The 15,135-nt window shown below is 37.7% G+C and overlaps 1 protein-coding gene across 1 annotated transcript in view; it reads right to left on the bottom strand.

Moving 5' to 3' along the window:
* The window catches only part of TEX9 (testis expressed 9), a 46,061-nt gene that overhangs the window by 8,820 nt on the left and 22,106 nt on the right, over nucleotides 1–15,135 (bottom strand). The window contains exons 2-8 of the mRNA XM_029958798.1: nucleotides 14,452–14,515; nucleotides 13,217–13,287; nucleotides 9,496–9,553; nucleotides 8,415–8,500; nucleotides 6,768–6,946; nucleotides 2,880–2,962; nucleotides 367–540 (exon numbers count right to left, since the gene is read on the bottom strand). Coding sequence (XP_029814658.1) covers nucleotides 367–540; nucleotides 2,880–2,962; nucleotides 6,768–6,946; nucleotides 8,415–8,500; nucleotides 9,496–9,553; nucleotides 13,217–13,287; nucleotides 14,452–14,515 — 715 coding nt within the window. The remainder of the gene's footprint in view (nucleotides 1–366; nucleotides 541–2,879; nucleotides 2,963–6,767; nucleotides 6,947–8,414; nucleotides 8,501–9,495; nucleotides 9,554–13,216; nucleotides 13,288–14,451; nucleotides 14,516–15,135) is intronic.

Below are 15,135 nucleotides of genomic sequence, written 5' to 3'. Positions count from 1 at the left end.
AATTTTTTAACAGTCATAATTAAAACCAGAAAAATAAAACTTTCTTGTATTTTTTAGGATTCCTTTGTGACTTTGACAGCAGTTTCTGAAAAAGGTTGTTTTGTCTCTTGTGGGTTTTTTATACAGGAATTTAATTTTAAAATACAGGAATATGTGATTGTAGAAGCAGAAGAAAAGCAGTTAGCAAAATATATTATTTCTTCCTTTAAAAAAATTGATTAGACCATTTAAAAATACCATTTCTAAAACTACTAACAGAGATTCAAACACTACTGGGATCATTCATACCAAACTAGGGTGCAAGGGGTGATTTGATGTGGGGTTTGTTCCCTTTTGTGAGATAAATGAGAGTAACATCTGCAATACCTTTTCTAGTGCAATGACTTCTTGTTGTAACCCTTCACTTTTTTTGTTTGCTTCCTGTGACAACATTTTGTACTTCTCAGTCTGACTCTGCTGCACGCTGATCGTTCGCTGCAGTCTCGTGTTTTCCTCTTCAGTGTCTTTAAGCCGAGTTTCTAAATTCTGATTTTGATCATCCTGTTTGGCAGTCAACAGCAAAAAAAACCCCACAACTAAATCATTGCAAGGAAGCAGGAGGATAATGCAGTAATAATGTCTTGTAAATAAAAGGCAGTAAAAATATACACACTATAGATATAGAGATAAGTTTTTAAAAATTACATGGCAACAGCTAAGAAAACAAAACACTATTTTACCAGCATAATACTTCAAAAAACAGTAACACTTCTTTCATTTAATTTTCTACAGTCTTTTACTTGAAACTGTCTTGTAACAGTATGTAAAACATTTAATTTCTCATAGCTCAAAGGTTTTGAGAAATATCAAGGTGTTATGGAATAATATGAACAACAGTGGGACATAGATATTTTGTGACATTTTTGTGAGAATAGTTAAATGCACACATTAGGAAAAATTATGGGAAAAAGAAGAGAATATAATTACTGATAAACCAGTCCATTATGTTTTAGGAGATTATCTGGTTTTGACTTAAAAGCAAGCTAATGATCCAGGATACATCAAGTATTCAAATTTAAGATTCTCTTAACATCCAGTGAATCCCGTATTCGATTCATGACCTACTGGCAATTACATCCCACATTAAACATTATAATTCAAGGCATTTTTCTTTTATAACCTTTGAAACTTTATAAGTGAATACTAATGCAGTTTATTTCAGAGACACATTATGCCCTTCATTTCTTTACAAAAAAGAAATCAGGGCACACACACAGAAATGGAGTCTGTGAAAACAAGTCTCTCCCTGTTGTTCCCTCAGCCCCTTGGAATACCAGCTTCTCACCTGGGAAATCCATGTGCTTTATCTAAGCTTCCTGGGACCACCTGCACCTCAGAAACTCCCACTTCTTTACATTTAAAACAGGTTTACTCTTTCCTTTTAACAACTGGACTGTGAATTGGAACCAAACCCAGAATCTACCTCAAGGCTTTGCCTAAATGAAATTTTTGTGCCCTTATGAACGTAATAAAGTTATTTTCACACCAGAGAAACTAATGCCCAGAATGATACACACAGAGTGCTATGGGAGCAGCACAAGAACAAGTACAAGGTCGTCTTCTGTCATCTGCTACAGTAACTGAAGTTTGTAGTGGTTTTGGCATGGAATGATGAAGTTCAATAGCTACTGACAGAATTGTATTTGATTTGAAAATGAAAATGTCTTTAAAATCAAATGTAACAACTTCTTTCTGCTCACAGCAGAAAAGTATTGAAATGCAGAAGCACCTGTGTTGGTAAAAATGAAATAAAGTACAGATTTAAAATATCAAAATATAATTACTTCTAAAGATTTTCTTCATCTTATCTCAAAAGACTCATTTAGTATTATCCTGCTCCTTAACTCTAAATTAAAAGCTTGAGAGAAAACATATAGGTGTTTTGCCATATGTTCTGAACGTCATCATCACATCTGGGCCTGAGGAATAGGTGGAAAAAAGCATTCTGAAGTCAAGAGCCCACAACTAAATAATCCAGTTATGGAAAATTGAAAGTTAGTTCAAAACCCTTGCTTGATTACAAGTGCATGAATCAGAGGGGATCCCTCTGGCAGACAAATACAAGCTATTTAAGGTTTTACAGTTCAAGAGATGTTTGAGCATCACTTGAAAATAGATTGCCAGACAGTGCAGATCATAAAACTCTAACAGTGAAATACCAGTGTAGCTTCACTATGCCTTAAGTTCAACCTGATCTGCCCAAATGCATAATTCCAAATATTGTTCTCTGCATCAACTGTACTCTTGAGAACCAAGAAAGCCTAACTGCTGTTTTGATTACAACATTCCACTTAAAGTGGATCCACAGATCAGCTGTTTCCACACTTCTATCCACTGATGACACCAAAAGCACCCAACTATATTCCTCAAGCTTTTTGTTTCTCACTGTGCCCTAAACATCCCTCTCATCCCATCACCTGCCTCTGGGCACCACTTCTCTTGTCTGTACACCAAAATCTGTATTTCACTGCTACTGTTTCCTCCTCCTTTTTCTCAGGCTCTGGTAACACTGCCCTTCCAGCAGTGGTGGTTTGGGCACTCTGCAGCACCAGTGTTCCTGCAGCTGGGGCATGTCTTCATTCCCAGTGGTTCTTTCCTACCTCAAATTCTTTTTCATTAAGTGTATTTCACAAGCTTTTAGCCCAAGATCACATTTATACAGAAATTACTACCCTTGATACTAAGTTCTTAGTATATTTTAAAAAAATAAAACCTCAGCTCTTAATACTTAAAAAGGAAAGGTTGAGAGAATTCTGTTTTTGTGATTATTTCTGATTCTGTGATTATTTGTTGAAGGGGAACCTACTCCATTTCTACAGATAAGAAAATTCAGCTCTTACCTTTTTCTTGCATTCAAACACTACACTTGCCAGGTCTTCCTGTGTAACACGTAACTTTGCCTTCAGAAATCTGATTTGAGCTTCTGTGTACATAAAAAGTTACATTTAATATCCACAAGTACTCATTATTCAATGCAGAAAAGAAGCAAGACTGATGTTAGAACTCACTTTCATGTTCTTATTTTTAGAAACACTCGACATTGTTTACAATTATTAAAGAGAAATAGGCAAATGAAAACTCAGATTTCTAAAAAGATTTTGCAGGTTTCTCATTCTCAGGCAAAGCTTTGTATAGATTTTTTTCTTTTGATGACTGAACTTGACATCTTTAAACAGCAAAAGATGCATAATTCTCAAAATTGAAACTTATTGAAAACTTGCATCATACTATGCTGTACATTACAGCATTTTTTGAGTCTGAAGTCAAGAAAACTGTACTGGAGGGCATGTCTGCACTGCAATCCATCTGTAGCTGCAACTTGTGTAGTTACAGCCAAAGTAATTTTAAACTGAGCACAAGAAGAATTCAATGTCGACTGCAAAGCCCACTAATAGGTAAATACCCCTCCCACACAGTAGTCTATGCTTTCTTAAAGCACAGTATTTAAAATTAAATCCATTTAATCAGGTGTTTTTTCCAAATGAAGTACTTTCTTGCTCTTGGACAGCTAGAAATGGACTGTTATGACAAAACAAGCTGTGTGTGAACAGTTTGTTCTTTCACTTCCAATTCCCCAGATCATGCACAAGGAACTCTCCCTGGACTTCCACGGGCGTGCAGTATGGGAACAGTTTGAGGATCAAGTTGAGTAGCACAGGAATAACCATTATTCACAGTGGTTATAAGGGGAAAAGAATAAATTGGAGGAGGAGTATCTGGAGCAGAGTGGATGGGTACATGTGTTCATTTGCTGCAACAGGAGTTCTTTTAATTTCACCCACCTTCCCTTAAGAGCTGTCAAATGCAGCTTAAGCTGTAACTCTGCAGAGGCCAATAATAAGTAGGATTTAGGGAAAACTCCATGAAAAAATAAGATACAGACTGATTTTTATTCCTCCTGTTATATCCTTGCCAGCTTCTGGTAACTGGTGGCTATCAAGATGGAGACCATATCAAAGCCCTTGCATTTAATCCCCTCTCAGGTACTTCTACACTATTGTTGTTTGATTTTCTTCATAAGACACACTGTAGTTTGGCATTCACAATATCCTGTGGCTAATTTAATTTTGCATTATGGGAAAGAGAAACACTTCATATAGCTTGCTTTAAATCCAGTTTAATGTGGCATTTACTAGTGTTTGCATTACAGAAAGACAGCTTTCCCTTTACCATTACTGTTTTCATTACAGATCTTTCATAGTGCCTTTAATTGTTTTGTTTTCAAACTGAAGATTCAAGTTCAAGCTGTTCCACACTTCTAATTGCCTCTGTACACAATTAGCTGTATCTTTGCTGGTTCTACATCCAGGATTTGAGATGGGGTGTGCAGAACTATGTTCCATACTCACCATGGGGCAGCATCCATTATATAACAGCAGCATGGTAATAGTACAGTATTTTGGTTTTGTTATCTTCTGAAGGATTTGTAACAATTAATTTGCCTTTTCCAGTGTGAACATGCAGTAAGTTTACGCTTTTGGAAATGTCATAATTAGCCATAGCAGGTGTAATTGGAGTTATGCCTCAAGTGTATTTATTGTGAAGTAGGTGTAATTGGAGAGCTGTGTTTTCTAACAGTGTTCCTTTGCACTCTTTAGTACAGAATATAAACTTGCACTCTGTCACCTCATTCAGTACCATGAGATTATTGTGCAATACTTCAACACCAGTTTTAACTATTCTAAAATCACTGTTTCATACATAAATTTCTTTACCAGCTGTCATTTAGCTGTTGTGAACAATGTAAGCTCCATGACAGATCATTCTAGGGCTATACCACTACCTGTCAAAACTGCTGCTTTTTACCATTTTGTTTCCTCTTTTACTCAGCTATTAGTCCACAGACAACTTCTGTCTTAGTCAGCTGTGTGTCATTAAGAGCACTTAGTAGTAAAACCTGTGAAAATTCAAGTGCACAACTAGAACCAGATCAGTTTTGGGAAATGCCTGTGATCCAAATAGGCTTGAATTCTCAGAAGAGGTAAAGATAATTAAACAATTAGCTTCCTAACTGGTCAATTTTAGTCACCTGATGAAGCTGATAAGAGGGAGGAGTATCCCTTTATAGGATGGTCTTAGGTTATAAAGTAACCAACAGCCTTGGGAAGTGAGGGGAGAATTTGAAAACAAGAAAAGGATGTTTGAGAGACTGTGATGCCCTACAAGAAAGAATGGACCTTTTGAACTCCTGGGATAATCTGAAGATTAACATGAAGTGCAACAATACATTCAGGTATTTTGTTCCTATGTGTGTGGGTATATTAGATTAAAATAGAGCTTCATCTTCAGCCTTCTGTATGTCTGTGTGCTTCTGTCATTGCTTGTTACCACAGAGTTGAGTTATAACCTGAGAAAAATAAGGTGTAAGCTACTGTGTTGGCAGCAAAATGGCTGCACTGTGGTAACCTGTAATCATGAAATAAAGATGTGGAGCCCAAGCCCAGGAAGAGCACTGCAAGAAGCTCAGGGAAAGGACAATGCTCTAGAACCTTGTCACCTCACTGGCCTAAGTAGCCAAGCAAAGGCATGTTGGCCTAAGGAATCTCTTACAGGAGATTCCCACTGAGGGATCAGCCCTCTCTGTAACAGGAACTGCTTAATATCTATATCTGTTCCTTGTGAACACCATAACTGTTCTGTGAGTCTGACAATGCTGGAATGCTCTGCAATAGCTTATTTAGTATACTAAGGAGGCATTCAGAGTGTGATAAACAGCCAATATCACATGTAAAAAGCAAAAATCAATCCAGAGTATTTTCATTTCATCATTAAAGCTACAGAAACAACTCTCAATACTCAAATATATGGCCTTGGTCAGTGAGACCTGATTACTTGGCACCAGTAATAACTCTTATTGAGTTACCTTGAATTGATTTGGTGTAAGCTTCCAGTGCAAGCCAAAGCAATTTCTTTTTAGTTCAAGGAGAAGGAACTATAAAAAAGACAGCTGAGGGTGTGTATAGGGAGACTTGGTAACTGCAGATGTGCACAGAATTACATGAGGTTAGAAATCTAACTATTCCTGTGTTGGAATGTTGTAGACATCAAGCCATTAGATTAAAAGGAGAGGACTCAGGCACTTTGTGGTACTGTGGTGAATCTCTGAGTTCTTCCTTGCTTTAGCATTGTAAGGAACCACACAAACTCACTTTTATCACACCAGAGCCAAAAAGATAGATTCACATTGTTCCTTTAGCCTCTCTGGCAATCCCCTTTCCTGTTCTGTTTCTAGGACAGACAAAACCACACCATTTCAAGTGGGAAAGGATCTGGAGGCTTCTCATTCTGGCACTGTAGCTGAAACATTACCTTGTTTAAGCCACTTTCTAAGATCCACAGCACTGGTCTGAGGAAAGGCTTTGTCCTCTAAAGGCAGAGTCTGTGCACGGCCTGAATCTCATCTTATTGGAAATACAAGTTTAGCATCATGTACTTCTGTTTCCCCACATTTCAACACATGTAACTACCCAAACATCTCCCTACAAAGGTGGAAATAAAGATACAAATTCACTTTTCCACAACAAAAGTTCCACATTGATATGTGAGCTGATCTTCCTCTAGGACTATGCAAAGAGGAAAAACCTTCTTTCCCGTTTCCTTTAACTTAAGGGCTTCAGAATTTTCCCTGTAATTTTTACAGAAACTCCTTTTTTTTTTTTTTCCAGGAAAACCCATTTCCAACAGTCACAAAGTAAGATTAAAAGTACTAACCATGAAAGGAAACTTACCTGCTCCCATTTCGTTTCCAACACTTGGAATAATATCATCATCTGGACAATCTGGTAAGACTCCTTTCTTTAGTTTTTCTTCAACTTTGCTTATTGCTTTTGTTAAAGAAAAACCTATGCAATCTTCCAGTACTGCAACACCATCAGCACTTTGCACTTCCATGTTTCTTATTTTTGAACTAAAAAAAAGATAACCCTAGATTTTAAATTTATAATACAAAAAAATTAACAAAAATATAATGTATTTGCTGTTTTTAAGAGTGTACAGTTATTTACCTAATGCAATTTCATTACTTGCATGAAAGATGCTTTGATGGCAATTTCTCTCTTCTTGTGAATCTCACCTTTACCATATTCCACATAAACAAATTACAGGATTTTACATACTGTAATGTAGAAGGCAAAGAAACCACTTCTGTTTTCTACTGACAAGATTGTGGCATGGTCTTCTCATGCAACAAATTCATAACTAGATCAGAGTAAAAGAAAGAAACAGAGGAATGTTCTATTGGCTTTAGATACTATCCTGTTTTCATTTCTGCTATTCTCCCCTGCCAAGAGAATTTGTAGAATTCTGTCCTCTGTGGCTCTACTCCTACTTTGCTACAATTTCTGCATCATGATGCCTGGCCTAGGGAACATCACTGATCCTAGTAGTTGCATATCAGTTTTCATAAAACCAAAACACAAGGTAACACATCACCTACACAGGGTATCTCCTCAGCCTTCTTTTTTGCAAAGGTGACATTAGTTCTTCGAGGATCTGAAGCTCTTAAGTTATTATTCTAATATATCTTCATCCCAGTGAAGCCTCCAAACTCCTTCTAGCTCCTTTCTCCCACAGCTCTGGGTTCATCACACAGGGTCTGTATCTGCACAGTTCCACTCCAAATCTCATGAAGTACCAGCATGACAGCCCTGCCTTGACCTGCCCAAGGGAGGTCCCGAGGGTCTACACTGACTTCCAAGTCCTGAAGGACAGCCTTGGCCTCTGTCAGGTCCATGTTCTGCCACCTTGCAGTCAGTCTTCACCCTGTTTTGGTATTGTGCCATATCTTGTGGCAGTTCACATTTGCTCCCAAGGATCTCATGCATTTCTTGACTCTTCTCCCTCAACCAGATCTCCATTTCTTGGTTTTACAACCTTGAATTTGCAATCTGCAGAGCTGAAGCTTCTCAGCCTAAAGCCCCTGGAAGCTGTGGTGTGTTACTGACCCTCTCCTGTCCTGAGATCCCAAGATTAACCAGAGCAGAGGAGACCCCTGAGGGCCTCATGTTTCCCACACCAGCCTGCAGACCTAAGTGTGCTCTCTCAGGCTGCCCCAGGTGCTGCATTTCTGTATTTCTCCCTTGTCAGCTCACTGGGCCTCCTTTCACCAAAAGGGTTTAGAGACTTGAGCTGTCAGCCTTGAGAGGTGATGAAGTAGAAAGCAGCAGTTTCACTGCTGTAATATTAATCACATATGTTTACTGATAATTTCTGGTGCAAGTAAACAGAGACAGCCACGTGGTGGAGCTGACTGAGGAGGACCAAAAGTTTGATACATTTATTTATATAAATATAGAAGCATACATGAATAAGATAACCTGATAGACAAAAATAGCAACGAAAGGATTTTAGAAAACCAAAAGAGATGTCTGATATACCTTGAAGTTGTTCTTTTTCCCTTACTTCCAGAGTACTGTCTGTTCCGATCTGTGGGTGCAGCAGCACATTTCTTCTTGCTTGCTACCTACAAATTTTTCAGAAAGGAGTGATTTATTTTTTTAATTTGATAGGAATTATTTTTTCTAGTGTGGATTTTTTTGGTGGTTTCTTTTTCTTTCTTCTTCATATATCCAGAATCAAGGACATTTTTCAAAGGGTGCTTTTCAGACTTCCAAAAGAACAACTTTTCAGTTTTATTTGCACTCATCTTTATCTTGCAACTTTTATTTCTGTATGCCCTAATTGTAATATATGCAGTAGTCATTGGCTTGTGGGAGTTTTTGCACACATACTCAGAAAAAATCTATGCACAAGCAAGGCTCTGAGCTGTTATCAAGGTATTAATTATTGCACTGTCATCAGAGTGCATTTATTTGAAAAATGCTTATCATACCTTAAAAAATATGCTATTTTATGCACTATTTTCATCTTATAAATTCCCTGTAGAAGGAAGTTCTAACAATATTTCTGTTACTTTCACCCAAATATCCTTCAAAAATTAGAGGGGTTTCTACTGCATTTTGATAAATAACTGCAGATGGTGTTTTGGAAGCTTTAGCTCACCTTCTAAAAGATTCAATATAGTTGTAATTAGAGACTATTGAGTTTGTTCCTAATCTCAATCTCATTTTTCCATTGTTTCCTATTACATGTAGAAGACACTAGTACTGCCTTTACTATTATACAGCTGAGGGAGAGAAGAAAGTAGGAAAATAATTATGTTCTAATATTCTGCACTTGGAATTGTTAATTTGATGTTCTAAACACTGAACACTTCTATCAAGACTTTATAGGAGAGGAAACTTAGAGTACAAAAATCAAACATGATGTAAGTCCACTTAACCACAGTGGCACTGAGAAACCCTGGTAACACTGTCCCTGGAGCACTGCTTTGGGCACCACTTCCTTTTGGTTTCCCACCCATGGAATTCCCCAGTGAAGCACAGCCACAAAAGCAAAAGTTGTATGTGGAAATTATACTAGAATAAGATTTAACCAGGATAGTTTTGGCTTTGATACCTTGGCATGTGAGTGTGTAGGAGATGAAACTTCAGGACTGGAGTAGAAGAGTGGATCTCTGCAGAAAAAAATAATTAAAAAAAATTCACTGAACATATATAATAAACACTTCACAATTAAAATTCAACCTCTCTGTCAGAATAAGGAGAATAACATTTTACATGTCCAGAATAAACAATATAGCTAAGGGGGGAACATATCCTAAGTTCAAGCATAAATTCAGTCTGATGCTGTCTTTCCATTCTACCTCATTTGCCTCTTAAATCACCTGGTGAGTCCATGATATAGAATGCAACTGTTTACTTATCTACCAGCCACTTGATCTTATCTCTTGGAATGCAGGCTACTGGCTTCTTAGATCCATGATTCCCTGCCCCAGGGAGTGCTCAGCCAGTGTGCAGAGTTACCAGCCTCAACAAGGGACACTGACAATCCATTCCCAAAGCTCACCACCAGCTCCCTGGGTAACACACACCAGACAGACAAATCCCAGAGTTCACACACAGAAAATGAAGATACAAACCAGTGTCCTCTACATTCCCAAGAGGAGATAGCTCACCTATCCCCAAGTCCATTGACAGGGACTATCAAATGAAAATGAGGTGGAGCAATATATAAATTAAGCCTCACAGAATTTTCTCTGAAATAAGTATTACAAGTATTGTATCTGTTCTACAGATGGGGGGAAAAAACCCCAGGAATTAAAAAAGCAGCTTTCTTATCTGCTTATTTGGCTGAAAACTGTGCTTCTTAGTACAACTGAATTTCAGGTTAAATGATTATTCTTCAAGTCTGTTGAAAACAAGCCAGTAGTTTTAGCATGCTGTGTAATATTCAGGTCAAGTTTCTTGTCATATATATATATAATGTTTTTGCTTACAAAATGAGCTATATGAATGTGTATTATTGCACTAAGAGGCTACTTTTTTACTACCCTTTATAATTTTTTTACTTCAATTAAAATGCTGGCTTATAAAAGATTTAGAATAAAATTTAAATTTCTGGCTCATCAAGTCCCCTAATTTTTTTTGCCAGGCTGATTTGAGCAAATGTTTAGATCTTGCCTTTAAAAATTTCACAGACACTCATCAACAAGAATTATCTGCACAAAGCTCTGTATTTTATTAATCAAAAAAGGAAAAAAAACCTGGAGAAATCATCTGTGTGTGGTTGGCAACAGACTTCAAGAATAGGATGATTAGTTTTTGTCTATTTACCCTATTTTCCTCATGCTTCCTTCCTATTGGCTCGCTCTAGGAGCATGCAGAAGGTGAGGATTTGCTGCCACAGAAATAGCAGTTATGTGTTATTCTCAAAAATAGGAAAATACAACACTCTTTATACTCAGGGAAACAATGATGTTCTTTCCATCAATAGGCTAACTTGTTCCTACTGTATCTGTTGTCTTATGGCCTTCTTCAAAAAAAAAAAAGAAAAAACCAAAATCACAAAACCCCACAAACGAACAAAGCAAAACAAAAAACTCGACCTCATGGTATCTCTCAGATTCTCCCAGGGTTTCTTTCCTCTTCCCCACACCTGACAATCCCTTTTCAAAAGCTGTAATACGGTTCTGTGGTGGTATGATAAGTGAAATTAGTGTGTAAATCCCGAAAAGGTGCACAAATGAGTGGGCAGAGCACGGTGGCAGCCCTGAAACAGAAGCTGGCGTTGAACAATTCCATCGCTGCGTGTAAACAGGCGCTGTGTGCATGAGCAACCCCTTTGTGCTGCTAATCCCAGCCCAGCCCTGGCCCTGCCTGCCCATGCGCGGGCCCTTCCCAGCGCCTTCAGCCTGGCAATGGCTGGAGAGGGAAAGTGTAAACAAAAGCTGATTTCAATGCGGTGTCACTGGAGCTGCTTTGTTGCTAAGTAATTCAAGTTTCCCTGAGAAAAATATGCTGCAAGAACTCCGGAACAACTTATTTTAAAATACACACTGACTCGGAGAGTGACTTAAATATTTGGTGGGGTTTTTCCTACATATTTGTGTTTCCTTTTAACTTTTTTTTTCCCCCCCATGATACTACCTCTTTCTTTGCTCCAATTCCTCCCTTTCTTTCCAGTTGCTTTAGTGTTCATTCTGCTTATAAGGAATCAATAGAAATTTCAAAGAGGTATTTAAAAAATGTATCTCAAGTGCTTCCTTTAGATTTATGACCTATGTGCTTGCACAATTTAGAAAGAAAAAAATTTTTAATTAAATATTAAGTACTCGGAACTAATCTAATTGAATGGCCTCAATGTTCACTCATGGATAATCAGTGTGCCTAATTCCTAGCACACATTTCTAATTTTTTTCACTACAGCATGGGATTTCAGATCTTCCCTCACATTCACATAAGTGTTTACCAGAACACAGGCTGTGGTTGCTTTAAGGTGTTTTAATTTATGTAGGTAATTGTTAGATCAGATGCTACTCTAACAGGCTAATTGTATTTTTTTTAAATTCTTCCAACACTCCCTCATTTATTTCTAATGTGCATCATCAAAGCTATTTACACTCCCTTTGTGGAGCTGGATCCTCTGATCACATTACTTCATAAAACAGCCCTAAAACTCAACTCCAGTTTGAAGTTTTTAAAAATTTTCTGTCTAATGTTCAAAATCCATCTAACAGAACATAAACCTAAAGTGAGATCCAGAATTTGTTTGCAAAGCATGATTATACTGATAACACATTAAGTTTCTTGCCCCCTGATCCCCCAGCTGTCAGATATGGCTTTAAAATAGCTCAGGAATAATTTTAACTGCAGTTAACTTTTTCTGGTAGACAGGCTTCTATCACAGAAGCTGTGACTTGCTGTCACACCTTTTTGTGTACTGAAAACCCCTTTTGCTTTCATAAAAACTCCTTAATGATGTCACTGCTTTTATCCTGCACAAAAATAACTATTGGATCATCTCTCTCAGACTTTCATATACACTATTTCAAAAGTTTCCCAATTGCAGCTTAACAGTTGAGGCATCTTTTAGTCTGTCCCTGTATCTTTCTTTTTCAGATTAGTGGCATCATAAATTTAGGAACCTACTGATTGGATCCTTGATAAACTGTGTATCAGTCTATCCTAAATTCACCCACTTCCCACACTATGAGTACACAACCCCTTCAAGAACTAAATAAGTAGTAATGCCCCTGAACAATTAAGTGAACACAAGCCATGTTCCCACTCCTGATCCAAGGGGTCTGAACACCCACAGCTCCATGTGTGCTCATCCAGGCCAAAGGCACGTGGGCCCCAGCAGTGCAATGGTACCCACGTTCCAGAGGGTGGCAGCTCAATGTTTGCCTGTCTTAGGGTTTTGTGTTTGGTTTTATCAAGCACTTCCTGTCCCAGGAACATTTGGGCCGAGTTAAATGCGAACCAGTATCTGTTTCTTTGCTTTCTCAGCCAAACTGTTAAAAACCATCCACTGCTGAGTGTCTGCTGTTTGGTACCACAAAGAAACCTGTTACTGTACCTTGCTTCTTTACAGAGGTCAGCAAACTTAGTACCCTAGAAAGAACATTCCAGCAAAATTTAGGCTTCCTTGAAATAACAAGGAACAACACTTGCTTGGTATCATTTTTTTTCAAATGATAGGAAAAAATTTAGACTCTACCAATGCAGTATGCCATAAAGACAGATAAAACAGGAGCATGACTAGGGCACAAGTCAGGGTGTGCAGGAGTAGTGTGGGGTTCCCCACCAATTATATGCAGCAGTTGTAAAGCACATACCTCTGTCTGTCATCTTCAGGTGACTTAGACTGTACTGAAACTGGTCGAGATAGTATCTTCTGTTGGCCTTTCTTTATTAAAAAAAGAGAAAAAAGTAGTCAATTTGGGGGGAATATAATCCATTAAAGACAAATTACCCATTTGTAGATCACAATAACTACAGCCTACTATGGAAAAGAATGTAAACTATACTCTACTGTTGAAAAGAACTTTCCAAACATAGGAAAAGATGGCTAAAAATGAAAATGTCGTTGCTATTTTGTTGTTAAATGTATATCTCTGCAATCTGGTACCGCCATGTGGTATATTAAGTGTCCTAAGAATATTTCATTTTCTGCTGTATTTAGAGAAGGGGGAAAAAAAGTGGTTTTGTTGTTGCTGTTTTCTAAAGGAAAGAGACTAGATGCTATTTTGGCTGTTTCAACTGCTTCTGTTCAAATGCCAAGCAGCTACCCTCAGCTTGTCACTGCTCAAAAGAAGAGCATGTTCACAGGCCATAAAAATGAAGTTTCAACAGTAGGAAAAGTGCATATAAGTATAGATTTCCAGAAGAATTAATAATTTGCTTTTTAAGCCTTATTTATTTGAATGAGTGCATTTACAGTGAATATATGTAATATGCAGAACACCTTCTCCAGACTGGTTTGGGTATAAACCATACCTGCCCCATTCCCTTTTTATTCCTTTGTCCCATTTTTGTATAAATCTTGACTCTTACCTGGCACACAGCCAAACCAATCTTAAAAGATAATACTGACAATAAACAGGAGCTTTTTCTGTTTTAAGAAAGTTTCCTTCTTACTAAATTCATGTTTTCTATTTATGTTGCTTATTCTTTGTATTTCTTTCAGATTGAACAATGTGTATCCTATTTCACTAGGAGGTTATTGCAACACGATCTGGTTTTCAAATACTAAATTTTATTTAGCATTTAATACAGAAGACCACCTACAGATCCTTCTCTTAAAGTTTTTTATGTGGTTTTATGTCTATATCTGCACAAATGCTCTATGCATCTGTGTGAATACCTACCTGATGAAATGATATTAAAACTAGTTTTCTATGTGTTTTTAGTAGAAGTTTACAACTTTGAAAAAAAATAAATTAAAGCTTACGTTGCATTTGAAAGCAAAATAGTTTTAGTACCCATGGTCTAAATAATTTCTTTTTAAACTTGACCCTGTGTGCATGTGAATCAAGGCTAAATCACGTAGCAGTCTGTATAACATACTCACCATCAGCTCTTCAGCCTGACGCACCAGTTTTTCTGTTTTGGCTTCTAATTCTGCATTCAGTCGCCTGAAAGAGTGAGAATGCTTGTCACTGAGTTTTTGAGAGGTTTAAGAGAAATAAATGTAAGCATGACAGTATTTCTGCCTAAACTAGGTGATATTTTAACAATTCCTCTAAAGGAACACTGAAATATACTTCAGGGTTTTAAGAAAGTTATGTTTCAACAATTTCCCGGGTTTCTGGCAATTGACAGTGATAAAACACCTATGCCCATCAAGCAGCAAGGTTTAGGCTGTAATTCTGAGATGTGAAGGGTGTCCCTGGTTTTGGACATGTCACTGCTTAATACACATTTTATGTCTTTATTTCCTTGGCGTTTTGTGTGTTCACCAGAGTCCTTACCTTCAGCATACCCAGCAGCAGAGGTTGGGGAAGCAGTGATGTATGACTATATTGCTTAACCACCTAATTAAAGATGTGTTGCTATGTATCTGCACAGGTTGCAGTGAGCCGGTGTCCTTGCATGGTTCACGGTACAGTTTCAGACATGGCTCTGTGTGCCCCCTCAACACTCACAGGGGCCGAGCGCTGACAGGTAACAGAGCGAGGGCTTCCATTTAAAAGCTTTACAGCTTTTAAGCTGTTTTTAACTGGTTTAAGCTCTTATATAGTCATAATTTAGAGGC

Source organism: Manacus vitellinus, unplaced genomic scaffold (assembly GCF_001715985.3).
Source record: "Manacus vitellinus isolate BGI_N305 unplaced genomic scaffold, ASM171598v3 scaffold_16_pilon, whole genome shotgun sequence".
Taxonomy (NCBI): domain Eukaryota; kingdom Metazoa; phylum Chordata; class Aves; order Passeriformes; family Pipridae; genus Manacus; species Manacus vitellinus.
This window is presented reverse-complemented; position numbering and strand designations above follow the sequence as displayed.